At 37.1% G+C, this 25,992-nt stretch overlaps 1 protein-coding gene across 1 annotated transcript; it reads left to right on the plus strand.

Moving 5' to 3' along the window:
• Window positions 1-524: 524 nt before the first annotated feature.
• camk4 (calcium/calmodulin-dependent protein kinase IV) lies at window positions 525-25,726 on the plus strand. The gene is made up of 12 exons (XM_056747215.1): window positions 525-838; window positions 929-1,070; window positions 9,857-9,935; window positions 10,654-10,716; window positions 10,959-11,041; window positions 11,675-11,747; window positions 20,170-20,260; window positions 20,608-20,682; window positions 21,874-21,949; window positions 22,407-22,533; window positions 23,692-23,844; window positions 24,345-25,726. Exons 2-12 carry the CDS (start codon window positions 961-963, stop codon window positions 24,507-24,509), a joined length of 1,095 nt encoding a protein of 364 aa, XP_056603193.1. The 5' UTR covers window positions 525-838; window positions 929-960; the 3' UTR covers window positions 24,510-25,726.
• Window positions 25,727-25,992: the final 266 nt, after the last annotated feature.

Raw genomic sequence — 25,992 nt, forward strand, 5'->3', positions numbered from 1 at the left:
ATCCCTTAGCACATTGAAATTGAGTGGAAGTGGCATATTTAAAAAATGCAGGAAATCCTCAATAATGCACATCAAGCCATAAAAATGAGAATTTGCCGTAAACCAAATGAACGAATTCACAAGTAAAAGTATATGCTTTTAGAAGTTTTAGAAAGTAGGAGAGCCTTAATATGTACTAATAATCTGATTTAGTACTTTAATCAAGATTTTAATATTTGACAGGTACATATGAAAAAATTAGAATGTCATGAAAAATAAATATTGACTTTTTTCACGATATTAATTATTTATGTTCACATAATGTTCTTAACATTGTGTTAAGTAGGTTGATTTTATGTAGAAAACAGTAAATCAACCCAAAATGAATGGGTTTCACGAAAAGGATGACTTTTTAATTTTGTATTAATTATTTATAGTTAGGAGGAAGGAAACGGGCTCAATTATAATAAAAAGAAAATAGCTCGAAAATATATACTTTTATTGTAATAAAATACAAATGGGGTGAAGTATATAACCCAGATATGATCACCCAGCAAATGTGTATTCATGTTGAAGATTTTTGTTTATGAAGACAAATATGAAATATCTTTATATGTAGCTGTCATTTGTCATATAAACGTGTAGCAGTGTATATTGCATCTGGAGTGCCCATGTTATGTAATTCCGGACCGTGACGTCCATTGAATCCAGGTAAATCACACACACACATACACACGCAGCGCCCTACATAGGCGACAGTAAGACCCAGTAGAAGACTCGCTCAGACTCAGCGACATGACAACTGCTATCTAGTGACTCTACACATCCACTCATTGCATCTCGGCAACATCCATTAAAGGTACTCTTATACTCTGTCGAAAATCCGATTCATTCCTACTGTGTGTGTGTGCTTTCTGCGTTTCATTGTGTGGTGGTGATATCCGCACAGATCTTATAGCCTACTGCACGGAAGCGCTGGAGATGCTGAAAGTGACTATGCCCGCCTCCAGAACCGCTCCGGAATACTGGATCGACGGATCCAAGAAAGAGACCCTGGCGGACTTCTATGAGCTGGAGTCTGAATTGGGACGGTAAGTGGAGGTGCAGATGACTTTTGAGGGCTGGATATACAGGTACAGCCGCGCTTGGGATTCGGGAAATCACATGTTTATTTAAAACAGGATGCCGCGCTTGGAACCCTAATAGGAATAACCATAGCAAGTAACAGAGTTGCACATTTGCAATAACTAGTTTGAAATCAATATCGATTTGTAATTATTGATGAATTTTGAGCTATAATTGAGTTTAATGAATGCAGTCAAACATATTTCACTTCAAATAACATTTGGGTTGTTCCTTTTCAGTCGCTTGACTTGAGGTTGAATTGTTGAGCCTGACAAAGGCACTGCATAACTGTGAAAACTGATACCAGTATCTGACATTTTTAGTATGTTGTTTAGTTCCCACTCCATAACACTAATTTTTATTGTAATGAGTTACTTTCATTTGGTTTTTTTAGTTCCATCACAAAGCGTCATATTTCCCAACCTCATATTTCACATTATCCTTATTATCCCTTCTTTCCTAAATGTGTTAATTTTTCTCTCTTAAAATATTTCTTTACGGCAGTCACAAGGAAAATTAAAAACATACATAATATGACTCACTGTCAGTACCCAAGTGATAAACTAAGGCAGTGTTTATGTTACCTCCTAGTCATTTGTCACTAAGCAATAAGTGTAACAGGAAAGGACAGACTCCAAGGTGTTTTCTTTGTCACCAGACTATTACCAGTTTTAATGTCTGATACCATTAAAGTACCACTGCAGTATTTTAGCATATGTGTGCCTTGTTGTAGTCTCTTCTTGTTTTTGTTTGTTTGTTTGTTTGTTAATATTTAAAAGGGCGAATAGTTTTGCAACATATGAAAATATGGGTGAATTCAGGTAAATTGAGACATTGACTAGAGTTGGCTAACATAGTCTTTACACAGCAATGTGAAATGTTAATGTATTCAAAATAATCTTCCAGTGCCTTTAAATGATACACATAATGAAACCACCTGAATAATAATTTAAAATAAGAGTAAGTTTAAGATTGCGTCATTGCTCAAGGTGTCTTTATAATTTGATTGTGTTGTTTTAGCGTCTCTGAACAGAGCACAGGGCAGTATGTAGGAGGAGCAACATTCATTGATCTGTGATGGGTGGGCCATGAATTCTTGCTGAGTGTCCATAAATTTGTTCGCCTCTCTGTACAATGGCTTCCTCACACTGCTATATCAGCCAAACCTAGTTACAGGCTGTACTTTCTAGACACTCACAAAGACTTGGGCCATAGTCCAACATTGAATGGACAGTTGGTTCCCTTTTAGAAGCAATCAAATGGTTACTAGATGTGAATTCTTTATTAAAACAATATTAAACATTTTATACAGATTTTTTTAAATGTGTTCATGTTTTTCCTTTAACATTTGGTGAAAATGAAAACAGCCTAATTATGAGACATTATAGAATCATGAGATGTTATGGAAATAAGCTCCAGAGGGTTTTTTTGGTGCTGATGTTGAACAATTTTAATCACAGTGTCTAATTTGAGGAAGGAAACCCAGCGCGTGCTGTGAAACACTTGCATATTGAGCTTGTACAGCCTGCAGTAAACAATACAAATAAACCTTGCCATTCGTTCAGCCGAGAGTGATTTGTATTTCTTGGCACTGAAACATAAATTCAGTTAATCGAATGAATCTCGCAATAAATGACTCACATACGTCTTTGCTGACAGGAGTGTATTATATTTGTTGATGTGATTACTTGCGGTCAGCGCTTGAAAAAACATTGTAAATAAAACCAGATTTTTACTTTTCTGAGTGGAATACTTGCTGCATTGATGCCAAGGTGTTATGCATGGTTGCCAGTGCATTGCTGTGTGGTTGCTAGGGTGTTCTGTGGTGGTTGCTAGGGAGTTATTGGTATAGTTGCTTACTGGCCCAAGTAAAACTGGCTTTGTTATATTCTGGTGTTTAGAATTGGCTTGGTTCCTTCTTTGATATAAGTTTGTGGGATTCCTTTACCCGTTTTGTTGTAAGATGTAGCCTAACACATCATCCCCTCCCCCAAAAAGCTGTTTAATTTGATGTATCATTCATGCAGACATGTTTTAATTTATACGGTTAAAGATCTGAACAAATCCCTTGATGTGAGCATAATTAATATCAATGTTTGCCTTAGCTAGCTTGGCTAATAATTGTATGTTTACCTTAGATCAAGATACTCCAGGGACTTGAAAAGTACAGCATTAATAAAATTTGAAAGGCTTAAGAGCTTTATTTGTTAATGTTATCAGCATAGCTGGTGAATTGTTTAGACCGCATGGAAATAGATAGTAGACTCTTGTAAATGGGGCCAGATGTAAACCGCTCAGGTCCTGAAGAAGGCAGAGCAAGCTGAGTAATGAAGCCTACCATACTCCCCAGAGAGCTCCTCTTCCTCCCTCACATACTCTCTTTCTCTCATGCTCCGCTGTGATTATATAATGCTCAGAAAGTAGAAAACAGAACAGGAGCAGCTTGTGTAACATACACTTCTACACTCGCTCAATCAGCTGTGCATTAAAGTGTTCAGAAATGATCCATTTTAGTGGTTTGTCGTGCAGGAACTAGAATTTTCCTCAATAGGGAAGACAAATTCAGTGTAGAGATGCAGCAATACCATTTCTTTAAGACGGAGTACGAGTACCGATATTTTTGTTCTGGTACTCATTGATAACGATGTCTATACCTTTGATATTCAAAAACTTTCAGAGCAAATTTCACAAAAAAATGTTGTCAGTTATGTCGCATAGAGGTCGGTATAGGTCTTTGGTATCGGTTTTTGGTATCGGTGCATTTTTACGAGTACGAGTACCTAAGCGTAGTATCGGGCCGTTACCGATACTGGTATTGGTATCGGTGCATCCCTTTTTCAGAGTAATTGCAAAATTTCCATGTAACAACAAGAGAACATTGGAATACAATAATTTGCCTCTCATTTTCTGTATAATCACCAAAAAATACTCATGCTGGACTTACATGGAGTTTTAGTTTCAGTTATTTAATTTGTGTGTGATTTTAAGGGATAGTTCACCCAAAAAGAACAATTACCTTGTATATAATTATTATCCACCCACATTTAAAATCTGTATGACTCTTTCTTCTGCGGAACACAAAAGAAGATATTTAGAGAGATTTCTTAGTAGTTTCACATCCATACAATGGTATTCAACAGGGTCCAGTGTTGTCTGGTTACCAACGCTCTTCTAAATATCTTCTTTTGTGTTGTGCATACAGGTGTCAAACAGGTTTATAATCACATGTTAATTATTAAAAAAAATATTTAAGTAAACTATAAGTAAGGTGCGGGGGCTCTGCTTTACTGTAAATATAATGTACGTATGGTAAGAAAACATGTACAGGACGGTATTGGCCATGCTTTTTAGTTCCAATCACTAAATGACAAGTGACTGCAGTCTGTTATTGTATTGTTTATTTTAACGTTGCTTGAATGTTCTGTTCTACTGACCAAACAGAATCCAAGATGAGAACTAGTCTATGCTTTTAATAATAAAAACTATACCACTGTCACGATCCCAGTCCATTTCTCATGCCCCCTTGAGGATCATACCCTGGACTTCTTAAATCTCGTACCAGATACTCAGTCTCTACCCAGAAAAGTCAATGATTGTTTTTTACAAAGCCAATCTAAATGATCCATTCAAGACACAAGTCGCTCAGTTTGATCCTTAAGGGACATTTATGACCCCCTGTGTTTGTGAACTTTTCTGTTACTTCCTGTTCTGTGCCATGTTTGTAGTCCTTTGTAGATTTTAGTGTTTATTAGTTCCTCCAGGTGTCTTGTTATCTTGTTAGATTATATGTGTTTAAACCCCAGTGTTTCCTTTGTCTGTTGTCAGTCGTTCAATGTTAGATTGTGTTCCCAATGGTTCTTTGGATTCTTTTAGTTCCTTTTACCTCTGTTAATTTGTTCCTTTGTTATTTGGTACTTTTTGTCTAATGAAACCGTCCGCTGGTGTGGATATGCTTCCTAGCTGGTTACTTAACGTTACAACCATACAATGCAATGCACACTTATAGTGTAAAAACATGCCCCACTCTGTTCTGTATGATCACATAGAGCAAGTTTTTCTCAGTTGGAGCTGGTTGCATGGGCATGTCACGGTTCCAAGTGCGAATTGTACTACTACCTGTTATTACGGTTTGTAAATGAGCCAAATAAGGCACTCATATTTGACACTTTAAATGCGGTGATATGGTAGGCTATAGGATGTGGATGTATTTGTTTCCGAGACCCACTGAGGGCGTTTATTCTTTATATTCAAACGATATGGTGTGGTTGTTTCATTATGATTAGCTGTAACTGGTGAGTTCATTTATTTTTGCCACTGCGTGTTCACTGATAATGAGAAATTAATATCATCATGAATATTGGTTGACTTTGAACATTAATTAAATGGAGTTTTATAACATAGACTTGTGGTTTGGTGTTCATAAGGCTCCAATCTGTTAGCGTGTTAGCTTTTAGGACCTAGCGTTCTCTACTGTATAACAACAGGTCATGTAATCTTTTTCAGTAAAATGGTTAACGTTAAGGGTAGTAGTAGGCTATATTCATGGAGATCCAAGTGAACTTTAAATCGTGTGTTTCATGACTAGTTGTCAAATGCATGTTTCCTCATACATCATTAAACATATCATTAGAGTTAAAAGTACTGTTTTAGTTCCAAAAACCTGTAATAAATTGAAGTGGCCTTTGAGTGTATTTGTGTTAGTCTCTGGGTTGTATCTGATCTTGCTTCATGTCAGGTCTGGTTAGTGTACACGTCACTCATAGAGCCTCCCTGGACAGTTCTTGCCATGAATCCGCTGTAGACCAAATATCATGCTGATACTCAACGTCTCCATTGAAACACTTTTGTTTTTCTCTAGATTTTGTGCCATTAGTGAGCACCACAATTAACTTATATTTTCAGTTGAGCTGCTGTTAAAGCTTAAATAAATCTGCCCTGAAATTTTTTCCTGGACACCCATTTTATCTATTCACTTTAATCAAGTTTTAATCAAACAATGCTGAATAGTCCAGTTGGGAAGAATTGAGATTCCCTTCTGCATCCCATTCCAAGGATTGAGTGCCATAACAAAGCAGGTAGACTTTATTAAAAGAAAGTGAGTTATTTAAGTGACTTATTATCAGTAGAGGATTCATAATGATTTTAGCTAATCGTTTATTATATGAAACTCTGACTCTTGAAAGAGACATTTCTCCACCCTTAGAATTCAAAATAGGATTTGTAAAAGAGCGTAAATGACATGTTGAGTTTTTTACACTGGGGATAAAATAATCCTAGTTTATAAATTCTCCAATCCTGTTTACTTGGGGCACAGTCCCAGTTTCACAGGGTGTCTCATTGTGAGATAGTTCAGATGCAAAACCCTCTAAATCCGTCGGACGGCTTTCAGTTTAAATGAGCATTTTACATCTCCTACATTTACAAAAACAGATATTTCAGAATGAGTGTGGTATTTAGCAAGTTTAGATGCAAAATTATTTAAGTAGCATATAGTATGTGTGGAGCACATTCATTTAATGGTGAAACTTGCAGATTTTGAACAAAGTTTGACGCTCTGAAAAGCAAGGTGTGCTATGATTGGCCAGTTAACCAGTGCGTAGTGATTGGTCGAATAATGCAAGCGTGTGACGGAAATGTAATGCCTCTTACCATATTTGGAACATCAAGCCACAATACAGAGTTACTGCAGTAGATGGCGATAAAGAAAAACTTCAGTTTGTGATACAGTAAGAAAAGAAGATGTTAAACAGTGCTGCACTGAAGGCAGAACTGAATGTTGCTTTTGGTCCCGATAAACCGCTACTTAAAGTAATTAACTATTGGAAAAGCGACACTGTGTTAAAAGTAGTTGACATACCGCCAAGCTACTGAAAAATGTAGATTAGTTAGTAGGATCGCTACTTGTAGTTAGCTACTCCCCAACACTGCTTGCGTATACATTTGGGTCGTTTTAGTCAAATCATACCACAAACTGACGTAGACTTGTGAGGGTGTGGGTACAAGGGGGGGTTCAGGCAGGTCTGGGTGACCATTCGCTTTTAAATAGAATGTATCTTTTGTTCCGACACTTACATTTTTGCAATTTTACGTTTCTAACTAACCCACATTTGCATATATTCATGAAATATCTGCATTATCCTTTTAGGTGTTGTCTCTGGTTTGCTAAGAAGAAAACTTTGCAAGTTATTTTGCTGACAGATCAGCTTGCAATCTACCTGGTTGCTATGACAACAACTTCACATGCTTGCTGCTGCTGCTCTCTGTTAGCATGGGTAATGAATGTGGAGAGGCAAACATGAAACAGATTAGTTTTTACCACCAAGAAATAAGCGTTGTGACGACATAGAGAATTAGTATTAAAATGAAACGAGTATATTCTATTGCACACTCTGCACACAACTCTTACTTTTCACACTTTGAATCACATTGGGTTGTGAAGGCCATTTCGTTTGGACATGTTATTATTAATCCACAGTGATATGCTAGATACACAAATCTGGTGTCCTCCCTTTAAATAAATGGTTGTGTTAGTGTGTTTTGAGACTTCAGTCTATGACAGATGGTTTGGAAGTAAAGGTAGCTATTCCATTTCCTGTCATGCATCACCTAGCAAGCCAAGAAAGCTCATTCCAAATCTTCCATGCTGGACTTCTATTAACTTGTTATGATTAATTGAAATGGAGTGTTATGGATCCCAACTGCTGGCTAAGAATGAGAGATGTAAATGACATATAGAAATTGTAGGTAATTTATAAGATTTGCACTGAATCACTGCATTGCCTAATTGTCTGATTCACTAAGGAAAGTAAACAATGTGGCCATAGAATACTTTCTTAATGCTTTCCGTCTATCCATTTTTAGTTTTACAATACTTAAGTTAATAAGTACAATTACTTTCTACGTATATTTCTGCCTTGTACGTAGCCTACAGAAACAGAGAAATTGGTGATCTATGCAGGATGCTCTGCGCACAATGTTACGTTGTTGGCAGGTGTATGGATTCCATCAAATGTGCTGTTTGCTTATATAAGATAATAAAATGAATGGTTTTGGGCATGGGGATTTTGTGGAGCAGATTGGAGTCATAAACTGGTTTCTACTCTTGCCTGATGTCTATTCACATGTTCTGTCAGTGGGAGGGTACGGTTAGCATTGAGAAAGAAGCAGGGTTGTGTAGCTGTTTGGATTTGGCACTGGTCACCTAATGAGTGCCCAGATACCACTGGGGTGGCCTTTCCTCTTTAGTTACATTGGCCAAGCTGTCCACCCAAATTTCATTAATTTGCACACTGGACACTTTCCAATTGATATGCTTGTTTTTAACTGCTGGTGCTCAAACATACCATACTGGTCTTGGGCCAGAGAAATCTGAGGTTAGGTGTGCTCGATTATGGCATTTTAATCACGATTATTTTGGCCAATATTGAGATCACGATTATTTTACGCGACTACTCATTTGCTTTTTAAACAACATAGAAAATCAATATCTTTGCTTTTAAACTGTGAATTCAACTGAAAAATAAATGTAAAGAAATAGCACAGCTGAAGCACTGTAAAGGAATGGGGTGCGTCTTGTTTTTTTCGAGAGGATCCTTGCGAAATGGAATGTGGCACAATAATCGTTTTGCCTCCATTATGTTTTTTTTGTAATCGTTGAATGCCAAAATTTACGATTATGATTCATTTTCGATGAATTGCACAGCCCTATCTGAGGTTGAGATATTTGAGAATATATCAAATATAGTTGAGTAGAGTTGGATATTGTAGAGAAAATGGTGCCTGTTCATGCACAACCCATTGCCCCTTTCTAGGGTGTTCTAGGGTGTTCTACGGTGTTCGTGGTGGTTGTCAGAGCAAGAATGTGTGGTTGCAGGGGAATTGTTAGGTGCTTACTGAGAAGTACCACAAACAAGGTGCAAGAGTTTTATATACGCAATCATATTAGTGACATCGCCATTAATTATGTGTATATATTAAGTTTCAAGACTATTACCAGTAATAGCTTGAAAGTAATAGCTTGAAAGGTAGAATCCAGTTGGCTGTTATGCTGTGTATACGTTGTAAATGAGGTAGAGAATAGAATGAGTGCTGTATTGCCTGTGGTCTGTAATAAAGAAGGTAAACTGAAGGTAATTAATGAGGTTCCGTGGCCCAGGTGTATAAGCCATTAGTGACATTACACCAGCGTAAGTTTAAATAGGACGGCCTCGCCACCCAGAGCAATAATTAAAAACAGTTTGATCTTTTTTAGAGTTCACAGATTGGTTTTCGTCCTTGTGGAGTTATAAAAAGTGAAGAATTAATTCCACCACAAGGAGTAAGATTGTTTTTTTCTTTTTAGAGGTAGAACATTTAAATAACTGAGTCAATGCAATTGGAACAATATTACCTCAGAGAATGTTGTTAACTTGACCCACTTTGTTTAAGTAAATAAAACATGTGTACAATAATGAACTCTCAGTGGAAGTTGACGTGTCCAGTTACAGTAGCTTATAAAATTACTGTAATATAAATTTTTCCAATAAACTGGAGAAAAAAATATAAATTGTGCCCAAATTGTAACTGTTCTTATCTGGTTTACAAAGTAATTCCTGTGAGCAGAGTATCAATGCTTGAGTAAGAAGGTATTTTAGATCTAAAAATTTGTTAACTTTTGAGTTTATTTTTCCTATTTTTCTAAAATTGGGCCATTGCAATTCATGGGCTTAAACTAACTGCTTAAGTGATTCACTTGCTGTTTTGTCTCTTTCAGGGGAGCCACATCAGTGGTGTTTCGATGCCATCAAAAAGGCACCCAGAAGCACTACGCTGTGAAAATGCTGAAAAAAACTGTAAGTGCGCTGATCTCTCTCCACATTTTTCCAGCCTATCTTCTCGTCTTTGTTCTCCACCGTTTTCCAGAGGAGTTTCTGGCCAGCAGTTTCTTTTCATGTGCTAAGATCATAAAGATCTCACTGCTCTTGTCTTCGATTACTCTGCATCACTCTGATGCATGATGGGTAATTACTGTTGTCAGATCAGTACTAGTCACACCTTGCTGTGTACCACGTTCCATCGTTTGTGCCGTCTTGGTCCTTTATAGTGTATACTCTCTAATGTATATGGGATTGAATTATGTTGTGTTGTTAAGATACAGTATATAATCGCTTGAGTGGTAAAGTTACCATAAAGCTATTGTAGTAACTACTGAGTCTGCAAAATTATAAAACATTTTAAAAAAATATGAATTCAAATAATTATTATATATTTGAAATTATTATTTCACCAAAACAATCATGTCATTCAAAAACATTTATTCTTTTGAAAGAAAGACAATTATAATGGTTTAGAACAACATTGCATTAGAGTAAGAATGTGTAAATGACATCTATTTATGTCTAAAAATGTGTAAAGAGGTGCTTGATTTACTTGTTTCCAGTAATACTTTGATGTTTTCAAGTTTCGATTTAAGTATTTCCCCATAATTCTATTTAACTTTGGGACTGATTGTTAAATGCTTCATAATTGTACACCTTTTTCACTTTGTACAAACTCGGTTTGTTCTCACAGGTTGACAAGAAGATTGTACGAACGGAGATAGGTGTATTACTTCGCCTTTCTCATCCAAATATAGTAAGTCTATAGAGAAAAAAATTGTTGTCTCCGTTGTGTCCCATAGCACATATGCTATTCCATGTTTTACTGTAGGATATGGTGTTTGGATGCTGTCTTCGTTTGATATAGCATCGTCTAGTTATGCAAATGTTTGTCAGACATTAAAGTGAATCCCACAGTGGATTATCAATAATTGATCATTCACCGTTTAGAAATCCATCTAGTGAGATGTTCTCCTTTTGCATGCTGTTCTCTTTTAGATCAAACTGAAAGAGATCTTTGAGACGCCTGTGGAGATCAGCCTCGTGTTGGAACTGGTCACCGGAGGAGAATTATTTGACAGGTCAGTTTATGGGGCTGAAGTGCTCCATGTAACAAATGGCTGATTGAGTTAACAAACATAGTTATTTTTGCGTTCATATTTGAGGATTTTTAATACTATCGCAAAACCCTGGCAACCAACAACATCTTTGCGTCATGAAAAAATGTCAAACGGTGGGCCTCTTTGCATTGGGCCAGCTTAGCAACCACACAGAAACACATTAAAACCAACTATACCACCTGGTAAGCAATCGGCATTTTCTTAAAAAGAACAAATCTGTCTGGTTTTAATAAAAAAATAGTGTATCTCTCTGCATGAACTATTCACCGAGCAAAACAACACATTGCCTGATTTTATTAAAAGCAGACTTTTAACTGTAAAAACCCACTGATTTTACATTGATATACTGTATTTTATACTCACTCAGGATTGTCTCATTCCCTGATTTCAGAGTTATCTCGGCATGAGTCATTTTCATAAAGGCTCTTTTATACAATCCTTGGAAATGTCTCTGTTCATCTCAAACAGTGCACTGAGGTGTAGTTGACTCACACTAACGGTGAAAAACAAAAAGGGAAAATTGGAAAAGGGAGCTTCTTTTACATTTCAATATGCAGTTTCACTGAAGACCAAATGGTCCCTTCTCTCTTTCAGGGTGGTTGAGAAAGGCTACTACAGCGAGAGAGACGCGGCTGATGCGGTTAAACAAGTGCTTGAGGCAGTCTCAGTAAGTCTTTTTGCAATTTCTGGCTGAAATGGTTACCTTTGTCTGGTCTTTTGCTTTTACTGCAGCTGTAATGTCTTGAAAGCTTAAAGGGAAGTTCATCCAAAAAAACATATTCTGTCGTCATTTATTTACCCTCACGGTATTCAAAACATGACTTTCTTCTGTGGAACAGGAGATGTTGTCATGTTAACCATGACAGAACACCATGTTTTATGTGGAGAGAGGCAATTATGACCCTTATGGCCTTCCATACACTCTCTCCGGTCTCGTCTCTGTTCCCGCCCTCTCGTCTCCTCATTATTGCTGGTTAATTATTTCATGCCCCTCAGCTGTTCCCTCTTGATTTGATCCCTATTTAATGCCCTTGTGTTTGCTGCCCTGTGCTTGTGCGTTTTGAATGTACTCCGTGTATGACCTTGTTTCGTTTCCTGCTCTGTGGATTATCCAGTCAAGTCTTGGTATATTGTAGTGTTAGTTCTTGTCAAGTGTGTTTTAGTCAGTTTATCTTGTGCATTATTGTTATCCCTTGTTCTTAGTTATTAACCCCCTTGTGGGTTTTTGTTTTTTATAAATAAATCTTAATTGCTGACTGCATGTGGGTTCTTACTTGCAACATTCCTGCCAGATGTTTTGAGAAATGTTGCAGTGGTTTTGTGTTTGTACGTTGGATGTCAATGATGTCAATGTCAATTCTTCAAAATCTTCTTTTGTGGCTTGGAATAGAGGGAACTGTCCTTTTAACACTTGGGTTTTGTTAATATAAGTTCATTGTTCATTTTTTGAACATCCTTTTGAATAAGCAGATAAGTTAGATCATTTTTTTTAGTTTCTCAAAGTTGTGTACCTTCATGTTGTACCAAACTTGCACGAATTTCCATTTTCAAGATATTCGTCATATTCATATTCAAACTTTTTATAGTAACATGATTCAGTTATGTTTTGTAATTGTCAATGACAATGTTGTGTCAAAAGACAGCCTATTTGCGGGATGTGAATGCAAGATAGTGAAAATTTTGGCTTGTGTCCCCACACAAAGCTTTCTAAAGGAATATTAAAATGTATATTAATTTTCATCAGACGGCAAATGGAAGGCAATGAGGATTTTGATGCAAACACAGGGAAACTCATTTTCATTGTATTATACATTTTGTTTCTGATTATTTGCAATCCCCTGGGATCGATCCCATGATCTTGGCGTTTTTTGCGCCATGCTTTAACCACTGAGCTACAGGAAAGCTCATGCATATAAGTCAGGTTTTGAAATAAGAGGACAGTTCATCAGAATTTATTATCTTAAATGATTTATCCCTAGGCAGATTAAATCACCAGTGAAACTTATTAGTGGAATAGAAACCCTATTTCTAGCGTAGAGATGTCATAAGTGTGTCTAGATTGCTTTCGAAGGGCCACAATAGACTATTTATTGTCAGTTCTTCAGTCTTTATAGATTTCTCATTTTCTCTCTCTCTCCCTCCTGTGCTTGTGTTTTGTTTTTTGCACATTTATAATGAGGACTGTTCTTATCGCCTACGTCATGGATGTGAAGTTTCTAATTTTATCAGTGATGGATCCCTGTTCGCTTTAGGGGCATTGGAGTCAGAATTAAAACCTGTTCTTTATGTATCTCAATATATTTGTAATGTATTTTCTTCCTTTAATCAAAAATGGCTGTTGCCAAGGAGATGAGATGGTGGGCTTCCTCATGGGCTGGATTCATCTCAGAGTCGGTGGGTAGCAATAAGAGAACGGCAACACTGCAGCTACCACCCGGTCATAAAACAGACCGGGGAAAGGACAGCCAGACATCCCTTTTGAAGTGACCAGCCTTTTAAGAGAGCGTTTTTAACATGTTGTTGTGTGAAGAGATTCACAGGTTCCCTCACAACAGCAGATTCTGTGGGTCTGTCACATCAAAGCCATCTGGCTGTGTCGTATCCCTCTGGATCTCTGTTTTGTAGATTTCTGCCAATTTGATTTGCTAGGACGCCTTGGTGGCGTGGGACTTTGCAATATCTTTGCAGTTCTCCTTTTAAAGTCGGGCACTCTCAGAGATGCAGGATTTTGCATTTGTACAACTCAGAATGTTTCTTTGTGAGATGATTTGGACCAGCATAGTGCCTCAATGTATAGGCAAATATATCAAATAGAACGGTAATAACATATAAGAGACATTGTACAGGGTAGTGTATTGTTGAATTAACATTATTTACAGATGGTATGTACACCTGTGCAAATGGATAATGTTGTGTGCAGATGCAGTGTTATGTACATGTAGATTTTTTTTACTAGCTATAAGGCATTATAATAATAGGAGTAGTAAAAAAGTGGAATATTGCTCTTGAGGAGCAGTTAACTGTTTAGGAGGGAGATGGCGTGAGCGAATATGCTGCTTCTGTGTCTGGAAGTCCATGGTGTTTAGTGCTCTGAAGTGCCGGCCAGAGGGAAACAGTTCAAAAAGTTTGTGTCCAGGGTGAGTGGATTTTCTTGCCCTGTTCTTCATTCTGGAATCATATCGGTCCTGTGGGTCCCAAGAATCTTCTCAGCATTGCAAACTTGTCTGTCGTAGTATTCGTAGGTCTGATTTGGTGGCCGAGCCAAACCAAACAGTTATTGAAGCGCACAGGACAGTTTCGATAACTGCTGAGTAAAACTGGGTCAGTAGCTCCTGTGGTAGATTGAACTTCCTCAATAGACAAAGGAAGTACAACCTCTGCTGGGCCTTTTTTTTTACAATGGAGTCTATATGGAACTCCGACTTCAGGTCTTGAGAGATAGTGGAACACAGGAACCTGAATGACTCCACAGTGGACACAGGATGGTGAGGGGAGGGAGTGAAGAAGGGTTCCCTCTGAAGTCTACGATCATCTTCACTGTCTTAAATGGATTCAGCTATAGGTTGTTTTGGCTCCACCAGGCAGCTACATGAGGAGCAGATTCATCACCGCCTTGGATAAGTCCAATGATAGTGGTGTCATCTGCAAACTTCAGGAGTTTGACAGAAGGGTCTGTAGAGGTGAATTCATTTGTGAATGTGAGTGAGAAGAGCAGTGGGGAGAGAACACACAGGAGGTCCGATGCTGATTGTACATGTGCTAAATTTTCCCAACCTCACTAGCTGTTGCCTGTCTGACAGGAAGTTAATAATCCACGGACAGGTGGACGTTGGCACAGAGAGCTGAGTAAATTTGGGCAGAAGGAGGTCCGGGATGATTGTGTTGAAGGCCCTGCTGAAGTCTACAAACAGGATCCCATGTTGACTGCATCATCCACAAATCTGTTTGCTCGGTAAGCAAACTGATGGGCACCAAGGAAGGGTCCGGTGATGTCCTTCAGGTTGGCCAATACCAGTCTCTCAAATGACTTCATGACCGCAGATGTTAAAGCAACAGGCCTGTAGTCATTAAATTGGGGTTGGGGTTTAGACATTTAGACATTGTCTGGGCCTGGTGCTTTTCTGATCTTTTGTTTACCGAAAGTTGACACACATCCTCTTCGCAGATCCCAAGTGCAGGTTGAGTATCAAGAGGAAGTGTTAACATTATAGTTGAGATAGGGTCTGAGTGGGTGTGATTGGTAAGACTCTGCTTTTCAAAACGAAAATAGAAGTCATTCAGATTGTCAGCCAGTCGTTGATGACCAACAGACTGAGGGGATGATGACTTGCAGTTGGTTATGTCTTTTAGTCCTTTCCACACTAACGGAGGGTCGTTGGCTGAAAACTTGTTCTTCAGCTTTTCAGTAGCTTCTCTTAGCTGCTCTTATCTCCCTGGTCAGTGTGTTTTTGGCCTGTTTATAGAAGACTTTGTCCCCACTTCTATAAGCCTCTTCTTTGGGCTGACGAAGCTGTCTCAGTTTCATTGTAAACCATGGTTTGCCATTGTTGTATGTTAAGTGAGTCCTGGTGGGAATACATATGTCCTCACAGAAACTGATGTAGGATTTCACTGTGTCAGGCAACTCATCCAGATCGGCGGCTACAGCTTGTGGGGGCAGTCGTGGCCTAATGGTTAGAGACTCAGACTTGTAACCCAAACGTTGCATGTTTGAGCCTCAGTACCAGAAGGGATTGTAGGTGGTGGGAGTGAATGATCTGCGCTCTCCTCCACCTTCAATACCACAGCTGAGGTGAAACCCTTGAGCAAGGCACCACACAAATGCAACGCACCAATGGCTGCTCACTGCGCTGGGAGTGTGTTCATGGTGTGTGTGCTACTCACTGCTGTGTGTGTGCACTTAGATTGGTTAAATGCAGAGCACAAATTCTGAGTATGGAACACCATACTTGGCCTCACATCACATCACTGAAAACACTCCATGTGGATATGTGGAGTTGAAACAGGCTAATAAGGCCTTCTCTGTTTCCCTGCTCCATCTCTTTATAGTCCTTGCTACAAGCTTGGCAAATTTAGGCTGTAGGTCGGGAGAAGATGAACCAGGCAATGATCAGAGAGACCCAACGCTGATCTGGAGTGATATGCATCCCGTATTGGGGTGTATCAGTGATACGTTATCTTGCTTTCTCCGTTGGGCCATGTAATGTATTTTGGCAGTTCATGGGTGAGGTTTGCTCTGTTGAAGTCTCCAAAAATGATAATAAGCGAGTCCGGGTCTTAATGCTCCATGTCAGTGATGTAATCCACCAGCAGTTGCAGCACCGCGCTCATACACGTAAAGATTCACGAGAATAAACGAGGAAAACTTGTGTGGCGAATGAAAAGATGTGAAGTTGATTGAGAGCTCTTCTAAGTTAGAAAAACACATCATCTTCAGTGATGTTATATCTGTGGATCAACCAAATTCACTTGAGAAGCATTTGATATTGACCCTTGCGTGGTGTTTGGGTCTGTGGGGCCCATTAAAAGAAAATTGATGTAAAAATGTTTTTAAACCTCAAACATTTATTCAAGATATACCTTTTTTACTCATATCATATATTTATTTTTAACACTTTTTATATATAAAAAAACGAATATCTCTCTTAATTATATCGCTGCCCATGGGGCAAAATGTGTAAAAGCACATATCAACATTTTATTTACTAAATGAAATAAAATTCAAGCCATGTGACTGTTTAGTACAAGGAACAGACAGAAACCATAATATAAAATCATGATCTTCATTGTGGCGGTCGAATCGCATTTGTTTTGCTTCAGGTTTTACATCAATGACACATATAGCTATTCCATCTCATAACTGAATGCTGCACTCCAAGTCTGATGAAACTGTGAAATCTGAAATGTGTGAATGAGATTTGAGAATTACTGTGAATGAAAACATTTAGGGCCAGATTTAATAAACAATGCAAATCAGCGTGATAAAAAAGCGCAAAGGGTGGATCTTTCTGCTGTGATTTACTGAAGGCACACATTAAAATATACAGGCGCAATATCTCTTACCAAAGCAGAATAAATAAGCGTAGGTTAAGATATGCATTTTTTAGGCATTAAATAATGCCGCAAATGCCAGTCTAAAAGGATGTTAAAAACATTGTTAGTGTTATCCTTTTACCATATTACATTTTGTGTATATTTTGTATTAAATAAATGATAGGGACGGCAAAAGAAAGGAATAGTTTACCTTCTAAATGAAAAGTCTGCCATCATTTTAAACCTGTGTGATTTTCTTTCTTCTGCAAAACAAAGAAAGATATTTTGAAAAGATGTTGGAAACCAAGAACCGTTGGTCCAACATTCTTCAAAATATCTTCTTTTGTGTTCTGCAGAAGATAGAAAGTCATAGGTTTGAAATGATAAGAGGCCATGCAATGTAAATAATGACAGAAATTTCAGTTGAAGGTAAACTATTCCTCAAAGTTAACACAAAATGTTTTTAGAGTGCAGTAAATTGTTAAATCGTGTTGCGTGATTAATCTGCAAAATCCTATTAATGCATATGCAATAATATCACCAACAACACTTTTAAAATTTATGTAAATCAGCTCTATTTAAATTTTAAGTTAAATGAAATTCGCTTTATTAGTAAAGTAAACTTAAATTATGTGGAACTGTGTCCACCCCTTTTCACTGCAAATTTGAACAGTTTGTCTTTAACAAATCCTGGCAGTAATGCCAAAAGAGGTAATTGCACTGGAACAAACTGTTGTTAAATCTGACCCGTCTCCTCTGTGGTCCCTTCAACATCGTTCTGTGAAAATCTTGGCCTACCTGATGTTATAGGTTTGGGGCAGTTGAGTTGTTCATCTAAACCTTATCAGATGGGGCAATATTAAATTCATATTGGTGCCACTAGATGCAGAAATGAACACTATAAAAAAGCTAATATAGGCGCTTCTAAAAATGACTAAGTTGACTTTGATTTATTTGTTAGTTTATCAGCCTACATAACTAAAGACTAGTGGCTTAAAAAAATTGCATGGCTGGCGAAGCAGCAGTGGTTAAATACAGATCTCCAGCACTTGTCAGATGAAAGGAGGACGGAGAGAAACAGAGAGAGAGAGAGAGAGAGAGGATGCCTTATGTGTGTCAGTGCCACTGAGTTTTGAGCAGGATGGAAGTATTCCCCTCGGACGCGACTAAAAGATTACACTCCTTCATGTCACCATAATAATTGGTGTTGGGAAGCTGGCACACTGTACTGCTCTTTCTCTGAGGAATCACTCTGCGGCTGTAGTGCAAACAAACCCACAGGAATACATTTGCACTGGGGACTGTGGTCTCCCTCCCTGCCTTAATATCAGTAGTCTTGCGTAATGGTTTGACAATTAAACAGGGTATTTTCTGGACTCAGTCGTCCCATGTGAATATTATTTGCCGGTGATCACTTGACAGAATCTAAACATGACATATTTGTGTGGGCCCTTTGAAAACTTCAGTAAATACTTAACATATTAAACTAGATAATTCCGTATAGTAAAGAAAATAAATGGTGGATTGCCCTACAAACCTCAACACTCTCTATGCGGTTGCTATGAGTGGTTTATACTGTGTTGCTATATACAGTAATGACAATGAATGAAAATCTCCTTCAGGTTGAGGTTCTAACTCGCATACATCAGCTTCTTGGGTAGCATGTTAAACGTAAGCACGTGCTGTTTCTCTGTAACCAGGCAGACTTCTGTGGCCCGTGCTACTCTGTTTAATGAGTTACCGTGGTAACACTCACTAAGGCACAGGCAAGTGCATGGGGCTGATTATAAAAACAGATCTGCTGTTTTTCTGTATAGACAGGGGTGTTTGCTAGGGCATGGATCACTGCTTAGGGGTCATGTTTAGGGATTGAATAAACCTTAAGTACTCACCTTTTTTTTATAATATAAAATGAAGGAGATGATGATGATAAAAACTCCCATAGTTTCAAACTGAATAAGAGACACTTATTGAGACAAAAGTATCACAGAATATCAATTGTGTCTATCTGGGTTTTGGCCAGAAGTCACGCTTTAAAAATTGCAACATATTGTCGAGATTGTAGCAATTGCAGTAAGCGATTCTGATTAGACTTTTAAATCAGAGCTGGATCCTTAACCTATTTTCTTCTCCTGAAAGAAATACCAGTGCTTACAGGGCAGCAAAAGAATTCTAATTCAAATTTTATGTCAACTTCAGTTTTAGGCTTCATAATAAATTCATTGATGAAATGCATGAGAAACTAAAGGCATTAGAGCTAATTTGGCAGTCCCATTTTGTGTCAGCTGTGCCAAAGAATCTTTGTGTAACATAGCTTGTGTGCCAGGTATTACAATTCAGCATGAAGTATGTAAATATTACAGTGACATCATCGCTCTCAGTTAAAAGTCTGGTGTATGAAATGTAGCGGCATCTAGCGGGGGGGTTGCGAATTGCAACCAATGGCTCACTCCACCCCTCCCTTTCAAAGCACTAAGGAGGCTGACACAGAACTAAAATATTATTGTTTGCGCTTCTTTGACGAAGAAATAACGTATTTCAATTTAGGAAACGTGCTCTGTGTGTCATCCAAAAAATGATACAGCGAAACTTTAAAGAGAATCACCAACAAACAATAAGGTTTTGCTTATCCTAAATTCTGAGCAGCAGTTTCACATTTAAGGGCCTTTAAATTCAAATAGATTTAATCTGGCCATCACTGTTCAATCATTCATTAGCTGAAAAAAATATCGCTCAAAGTTAATTCTTGAATCTTAATGTTTCTGCTATATATCTGTTATTTATTTTTCAAAATGATATATTTGTGTGTTACACATCCGTAAAGTGAGTCAATTTTTCAGAAACACATTCACCAGGCACATTGACTCTTATGTTGTTTTGATCTGTTTAGCAGTCAGGGGATCCCATATGAATACTGAAGAATATAAACATAATATCACACACTAATAATGACAACGCTTGTTAATATGTCCTTTTATTAATGTCTGATTGTGCGCCATGAAGCGTTGCACATTAACAATGGGGAAATTCCCCTTGTGTCTGCATTGTGCTTGCAGTATCTACACGAAAACGGAGTAGTGCACAGAGATCTGAAACCTGAGAATCTCCTGTATGCCACCTCAGCGCCAGATGCTCCGCTCAAAATAGGTAAGGCCCTCCATTTGTGTGCATCTTGACTTAGACATCCCTTGTTGGTGAATTTGTTTCCAAGCAATTTGATCCGGTTGTACTAAAGAGGAACATTCACTGTCTATTTCAAAGACTGGATAATCTCTGAGATAGTCCTATGATTCTAACATTGGTTGTTAAGGATTTAGATTTCATGGTGGTGTTTGCTCTTATTAAAGGTTAGAAGTTTGAATATCTTTAATGTTCATCAGACACATAACAACGCCCTAGCAACCACCCATCTTAGAAGAATGGAACATCTAGTTTTACATGGGCACTAACGGAAAAAATATCCAGGTTTTACTTGGTGTTGTTTATCTTTTCAGCGGATTTTGGTTTGTCAAAAATTGTGGACGATCAGGTTACAATGAGGACAGTTTGCGGAACTCCAGGCTACTGTGGTGAGTTTATTCAAGAGGACTTCACTATTTTTATTTTGCAGATAGGTTGTTTTCATCTGACTTGATGAAAACATAATTTTTCAAAGGGACGGTTTACCCAAAAATAAAAATTCTCTCATTTACTCACCTTTGAGTTGTTCCAAATCTGTATACATTTCTTTGTACTGATGAACGCAGAGACAGATATTTGGAAGAATACTTATAAACAAACAGTTCTTGGACCCCATTGACCGCCATGGTAGGAAATTACGTTATATATTTTTTGTTCTTTTGAACACAGATGAAGTTATTTTGAAGAATGTAGGACAGCAAACAGTTCTGGGGCACTTTTGACTACCATTGTCATTTTTCCTACTATGGTAGTCAATGGGATCCAAGAACTGTTGTTTAACAAGCATTCGTCGACGTATCTTCTCAGTGTTCAACCAAACAAAGAAATGTATACAGGTTTTGAACAATGAGTAATTCATGACAGAAACTGTCATTTTTGGGTGAACTTTTCCTTTGGGTGAGCTTTAACTAGTTTTCTAACTTAATTTCTTTTTTGTATTATTTCTGTGTGTTTATGTCACATTGTAACACATAGCAACCCTTTAAAAAAAAAAATCCAGATGATTTTAGAAAAAATTACAAAAAACAAAAACAAATCTATCATCATTTATTCACCCTCATGTTTTTTGAAACCTCTATCTTTCTTAAGTGGAGCTGAATAGAAGATATTTTTAAAAACTTGGTGGTTCTGTGTCTAAATAAGTCAATGGCTGCGAATGTTGTTTGGTTTCAAACACTCTTCAGAATATCTTCTTTTGTGTTCTGCGGAAGCAAGAAAGTAATACAGGTTTGACATGACATAAGTGTAAATAAATGATATAATAAATATTATTTTTGATTGAACTACTCCTTTAAAATAAGATTGTAAAAAATATTAACTGACCATGTCACATAGTCGTTTAGATATTTCATTTTTTCAAAGTATTAACATAAGGACAAAAAATATATAAAAACGTATTTAAATGTAGAAATTGAAAACATGTTCATCACTGCACATGCTCATTTGCATTTTTAATAGATTAAATGGAGTAAAAAAAAGATTAGTTTCACGTCACTGTCCCAGTTACCGAAATTATGTAGAGCAGAGCATCACTTCCACTTTTTTCTATTCTTCTTATGTTCTTTCATTTTTTCCCTCAGCTCCTGAGATCCTGCGGGGTTGTGCCTATGGCCCTGAGGTGGACATGTGGTCTGTGGGAGTTATCACGTACATTTTGTGAGTGACACAACAGATTACATTCAGTCATTAAGTTATTCTTTCACCAGAATCTTGTGCTTAGTCATTCACTGTCAAAGAGGTGGTTTTGTCTTCGAGCAGCCCCGCTGTATGAGGCACATTTGGAACTTTTTGGTGTGATACGTGCACTTGTTCTTTTCTTTATAGAACCAGTATTTTTAGGATTGTTTATTAACTCAATAACATGTCAGTCTAAACCTGTTTGACCTTCTAGCTGTCAAGCTTCAAAAAGGCAAAAATGTTCTATGTTCTAGTTCTATGATTGGAACTTCAAATTTTAAATTAAGGTCTTAAAATTTTTGAATAAATACAATAAAATATGCTACATGTGAAAAAAACCTTCTAGGACTATAAAGACTAACAGAGCTATTATTGTACTGCATGGATGTGTAACTTTATTTGAATCAACTGTTTTGTTTGTCTTCTCTGTTATCAGGTTATGTGGTTTTGAGCCCTTTTTTGATGAAAGAGGAGATCAGTACATGTTTAAACGCATTCTCAACTGTGAATATGAATTTGTCTCCCCCTGGTGGGACAATGTGTCTCTTAACGCCAAGGATCTTGTAAGTAATGCTAATTGAAAAACGTTGTTGTGTATGTAATACATTTGATGTAATTTTCAAATTATATTATGTTTTAATAAAAAGTAGGTAACCGGATGACACACCTACAAAGCAGAAGTAAATTATGAGATTTCCACACACACCTGTGTCCACACAACCGTAATCAACTTCTGTCTTTTCTTTTAGGAAGTATACAATGCAATTAGTCTGGAAATTAATTATTTTCTTTATGAAGAAGTTCTATGTTTATTTTAATGAAATATTAAATCATTGAAAAATATAAAATAATAATATTTTGATATATTTAATAATACAATAAAATAAAATGTTTTTGTGCCAGATTAAAAGGTAAAAAATAAAAAGCACACAGCAAGGATAAGTATACTTCCTTTATTTCAGATCTTAGTAATAATGTTTTACTGAGGAAACATGCGCATGCACTCAATCACTCACACACACTAACCCAAAGTATTGAGTTTCTGGGTAGTTTAAGGGCTAATGATGGGATATGTACATGGGATACAACTAATTATGGGATAATTCATTTTTATTTAAAGGGGTCATATGGCGTGAATACGTGTTAGTTGCCCACGGATGTATTAGACACTTAAAATTGCTAATATTAAAGTGTCGGAACAAAAGATGTAATTTATCTAAAAGCGAATGCTCACCGATACCTGCCTGAAACGCCACGTGTAACCACACCCCCACAAATCTACCTCAGGTCGTGGTATGATTTGACTAAGACCGCCCAAATGTATATGCTACCTGATGTTCCAAATATGGTAGGAAGCGTCACATTTACGTCACACGTTTGCAATATTCGACCAATCACCACCCACTGGTTAACGGGCCAATCATAGCACACCTCGCTTTTCCGAATGATGAGCTTTGTACAAATCGGAGTTTTTCAGAGAGGCAGGGCAAAGAGGAGATTCGTTTTAGCCATGTCGCATTGACCCCTTTAAAATCTGAAAATTCAGTGACCTGTAACATTTGTTTTACGATCATTCTATTGATCATCTCTACTTAATTTCACAGTGGAAACACTGTCGTTTAAAAACTAATGGCAGGCAAAGCAGTGCACCATGGCTTGTCTCAAAAATCAGTTATATATTATATTTTTTAATGTTAATCCATCTTTATTGGTCCCCACAGGTGAAGAAACTGATTGTCCAGGATCCAAAGAAACGGCTGACGACACAGCAGGCTCTGCAGCACCCCTGGGTGACTGGAAAGGCTGTTAACTTCACCCATATGGACACTGCTCAGAAGAAACTCCAGGAGTTCAACGCACGGAGAAAACTCAAGGTTTGAGACATCTCTGCTACATTTTGATAATGCTTTAAAGGTGAAATGTATATTTATTTCAATACACTTTGTGGCACATTTGAAACATTCAAGCTCATTCTGCACCATTTAGGAATATGAGTAATACTACAAATCATGTGACACCTGTGCTATTACATTTTTAAGCAACTACAATTCCTATATAAAATATTATAAAACTGTCTAAAAGAATCCCATGGAATTAAACTGAAAGAGGGACATATTTAAGTGCAAGGGAATATAATAGAGACTTGAGGTTGGACTCTTTCATCTTCGGCCAAGCAAGCTAAACATCACACAACCACCCACAAACCTACTAACATTGCTGCAGCGAGCTTTGCATTGGCAAGCACCACTGAAATTTCCTTCAGTAAACGTAAATACCTATAGGAATAACAACCATACAAACTAAACATCAGTAAATAATATTGTGTATAAATACAAGTCACTTTCCAACTATCAGCATGTTGTTGGTTACACAGGCAGCAGTCAAAGCGGTGGTCGCCTCATCTCGACTGGGCAGTGCAGGAAGCCACGGCAATACAGAAAGCAACAAAACGGATTGCAGTCACTCCTCGATCAAGCAGAAGACAGCAGAAGATCAGCCAGACACCGAACAGCTTCAAATTCAGAATGAAGGATCTTAAATTTGCACAGAGCTTTAGTGGAACTGGAACTTCTTCCCTTCATTAAAGGAACATTTTTGCAATGGTCTCCATAAATGACTGAACTGATGGACTTGGTTCCTCTGCATGCAGACTGTTTATCTATAGAAAAGTCCCACATTGTGACTCAGCCAATTGTTAAAACCATGCCAACGTGAATACTTAACTTTTTGTACAGTGAATGAGGGAGTTCGTCAATGTGGGTGGCACTGAGAAGAACCGAGCGATTATGTGATCATTACTTCTATGTTTGTTCAGGTTTATTTAATCATGCTCTTAACAAAATGTATCATATATATGAGGTACTCTGCAGACATAAGCTCTTTAGTTGTAAAAATTTGTACTGCTTTTTATTCAACATATTATATTGGTTTCATTCTTTTTTTATGGTAATATTCATTGTAAAATGGATGTAAGGATTTCATTGTGGATATTGAACTTAACCTTTTCATGAGCTTCAACTGAGATTGCCTTATTGTATACCATGTTTTTATAGTAATCAGTCAAATAAATCATATTTTTGCTAATACTATTAGTCATTTTGCTTAAACTTTGATTTGATGTCAGGATTGTTAAAAAGGTTTAATATTAACTTTTGTCGAAACAGTGTTCAGAATAGGATAAAGAAGCATATCTAACATAGAAATAATGCAATGATAAACACTCCCTTGTGCCAAAATGTACCTAATCATAATATCTGATTATATTGTTTTCAGTTTCATTTAAAGTTTCCCTTTAAAATAAAAACACTTCAGGATTGTTATCTAAGTGACTTTAGCAATAGAACCCATCTCAGAATTCATTGTGTTACCAACAAGTCTGTCTTTAAAACATGCACACAAGAATATGAATGTGTTTTGATCCAATTCAATATTCTTTATAGCATGTTTTTAATGTATGGAATGAAGAAATGCTCTTTAATAATCTGACAATAACATGTAAGGAATGTAATATGGATGTATAGGGGTTAATGTTTTGCATGTAGGAATGTTTATCTTAACTGCTGCAATTGTCTTTTAAAAATGCACTGTATTTTACTGATAATATATGCTGTATATTTAACAGTATGACATTCACTTTGTACATGACACAAGTGTGTCAACTTTGTTTATCTGCCTGTTTCTATGTCAAAGGACTCATTCTAAATGATAATAATAAGCACTGTATATTACTTACTAGAAATAAAGAATGCAAAATAATCTTGCCTATTTGTTTTTTGACCATAAATAAATATAGCACCACAGTACATTTGTTTTGGATAATCTCTTTGTTTGTTTGTTTAGTGTTTGTCAAACTTTCCTGTTAAAGGGATTGTTATCTAAGTGACTTCCTAGCAATAACCTAAAGATATTACATACATGTTCAAATACTGTTTGAAAAAAAGAAAATGCCTTTTTTTTTATTTGACAAACAGTGTTCCTGTCGATCAGCAAGTAACGTTAGAGCACTGCGTTTGAGGTTTCGA

The sequence above is a fragment of the Triplophysa dalaica genome, chromosome 4, assembly GCF_015846415.1.
Source record: "Triplophysa dalaica isolate WHDGS20190420 chromosome 4, ASM1584641v1, whole genome shotgun sequence".
NCBI lineage: Eukaryota > Metazoa > Chordata > Actinopteri > Cypriniformes > Nemacheilidae > Triplophysa > Triplophysa dalaica.

Coding starts and splice junctions, on each gene's coding strand:
- camk4 (XM_056747215.1), top strand. CDS start 961: ATGCTGAAAGTGACTATGCCCGCCTCCAGAACCGCTCCGGAATACTGG. Junction 10,717..10,958: donor GCCTTTCTCATCCAAATATA/GTAAGTCTATAG, acceptor GTTCTCTTTTAG/ATCAAACTGAAAGAGATCTT. Junction 11,748..20,169: donor AAGTGCTTGAGGCAGTCTCA/GTAAGTCTTTTT, acceptor TTGTGCTTGCAG/TATCTACACGAAAACGGAGT.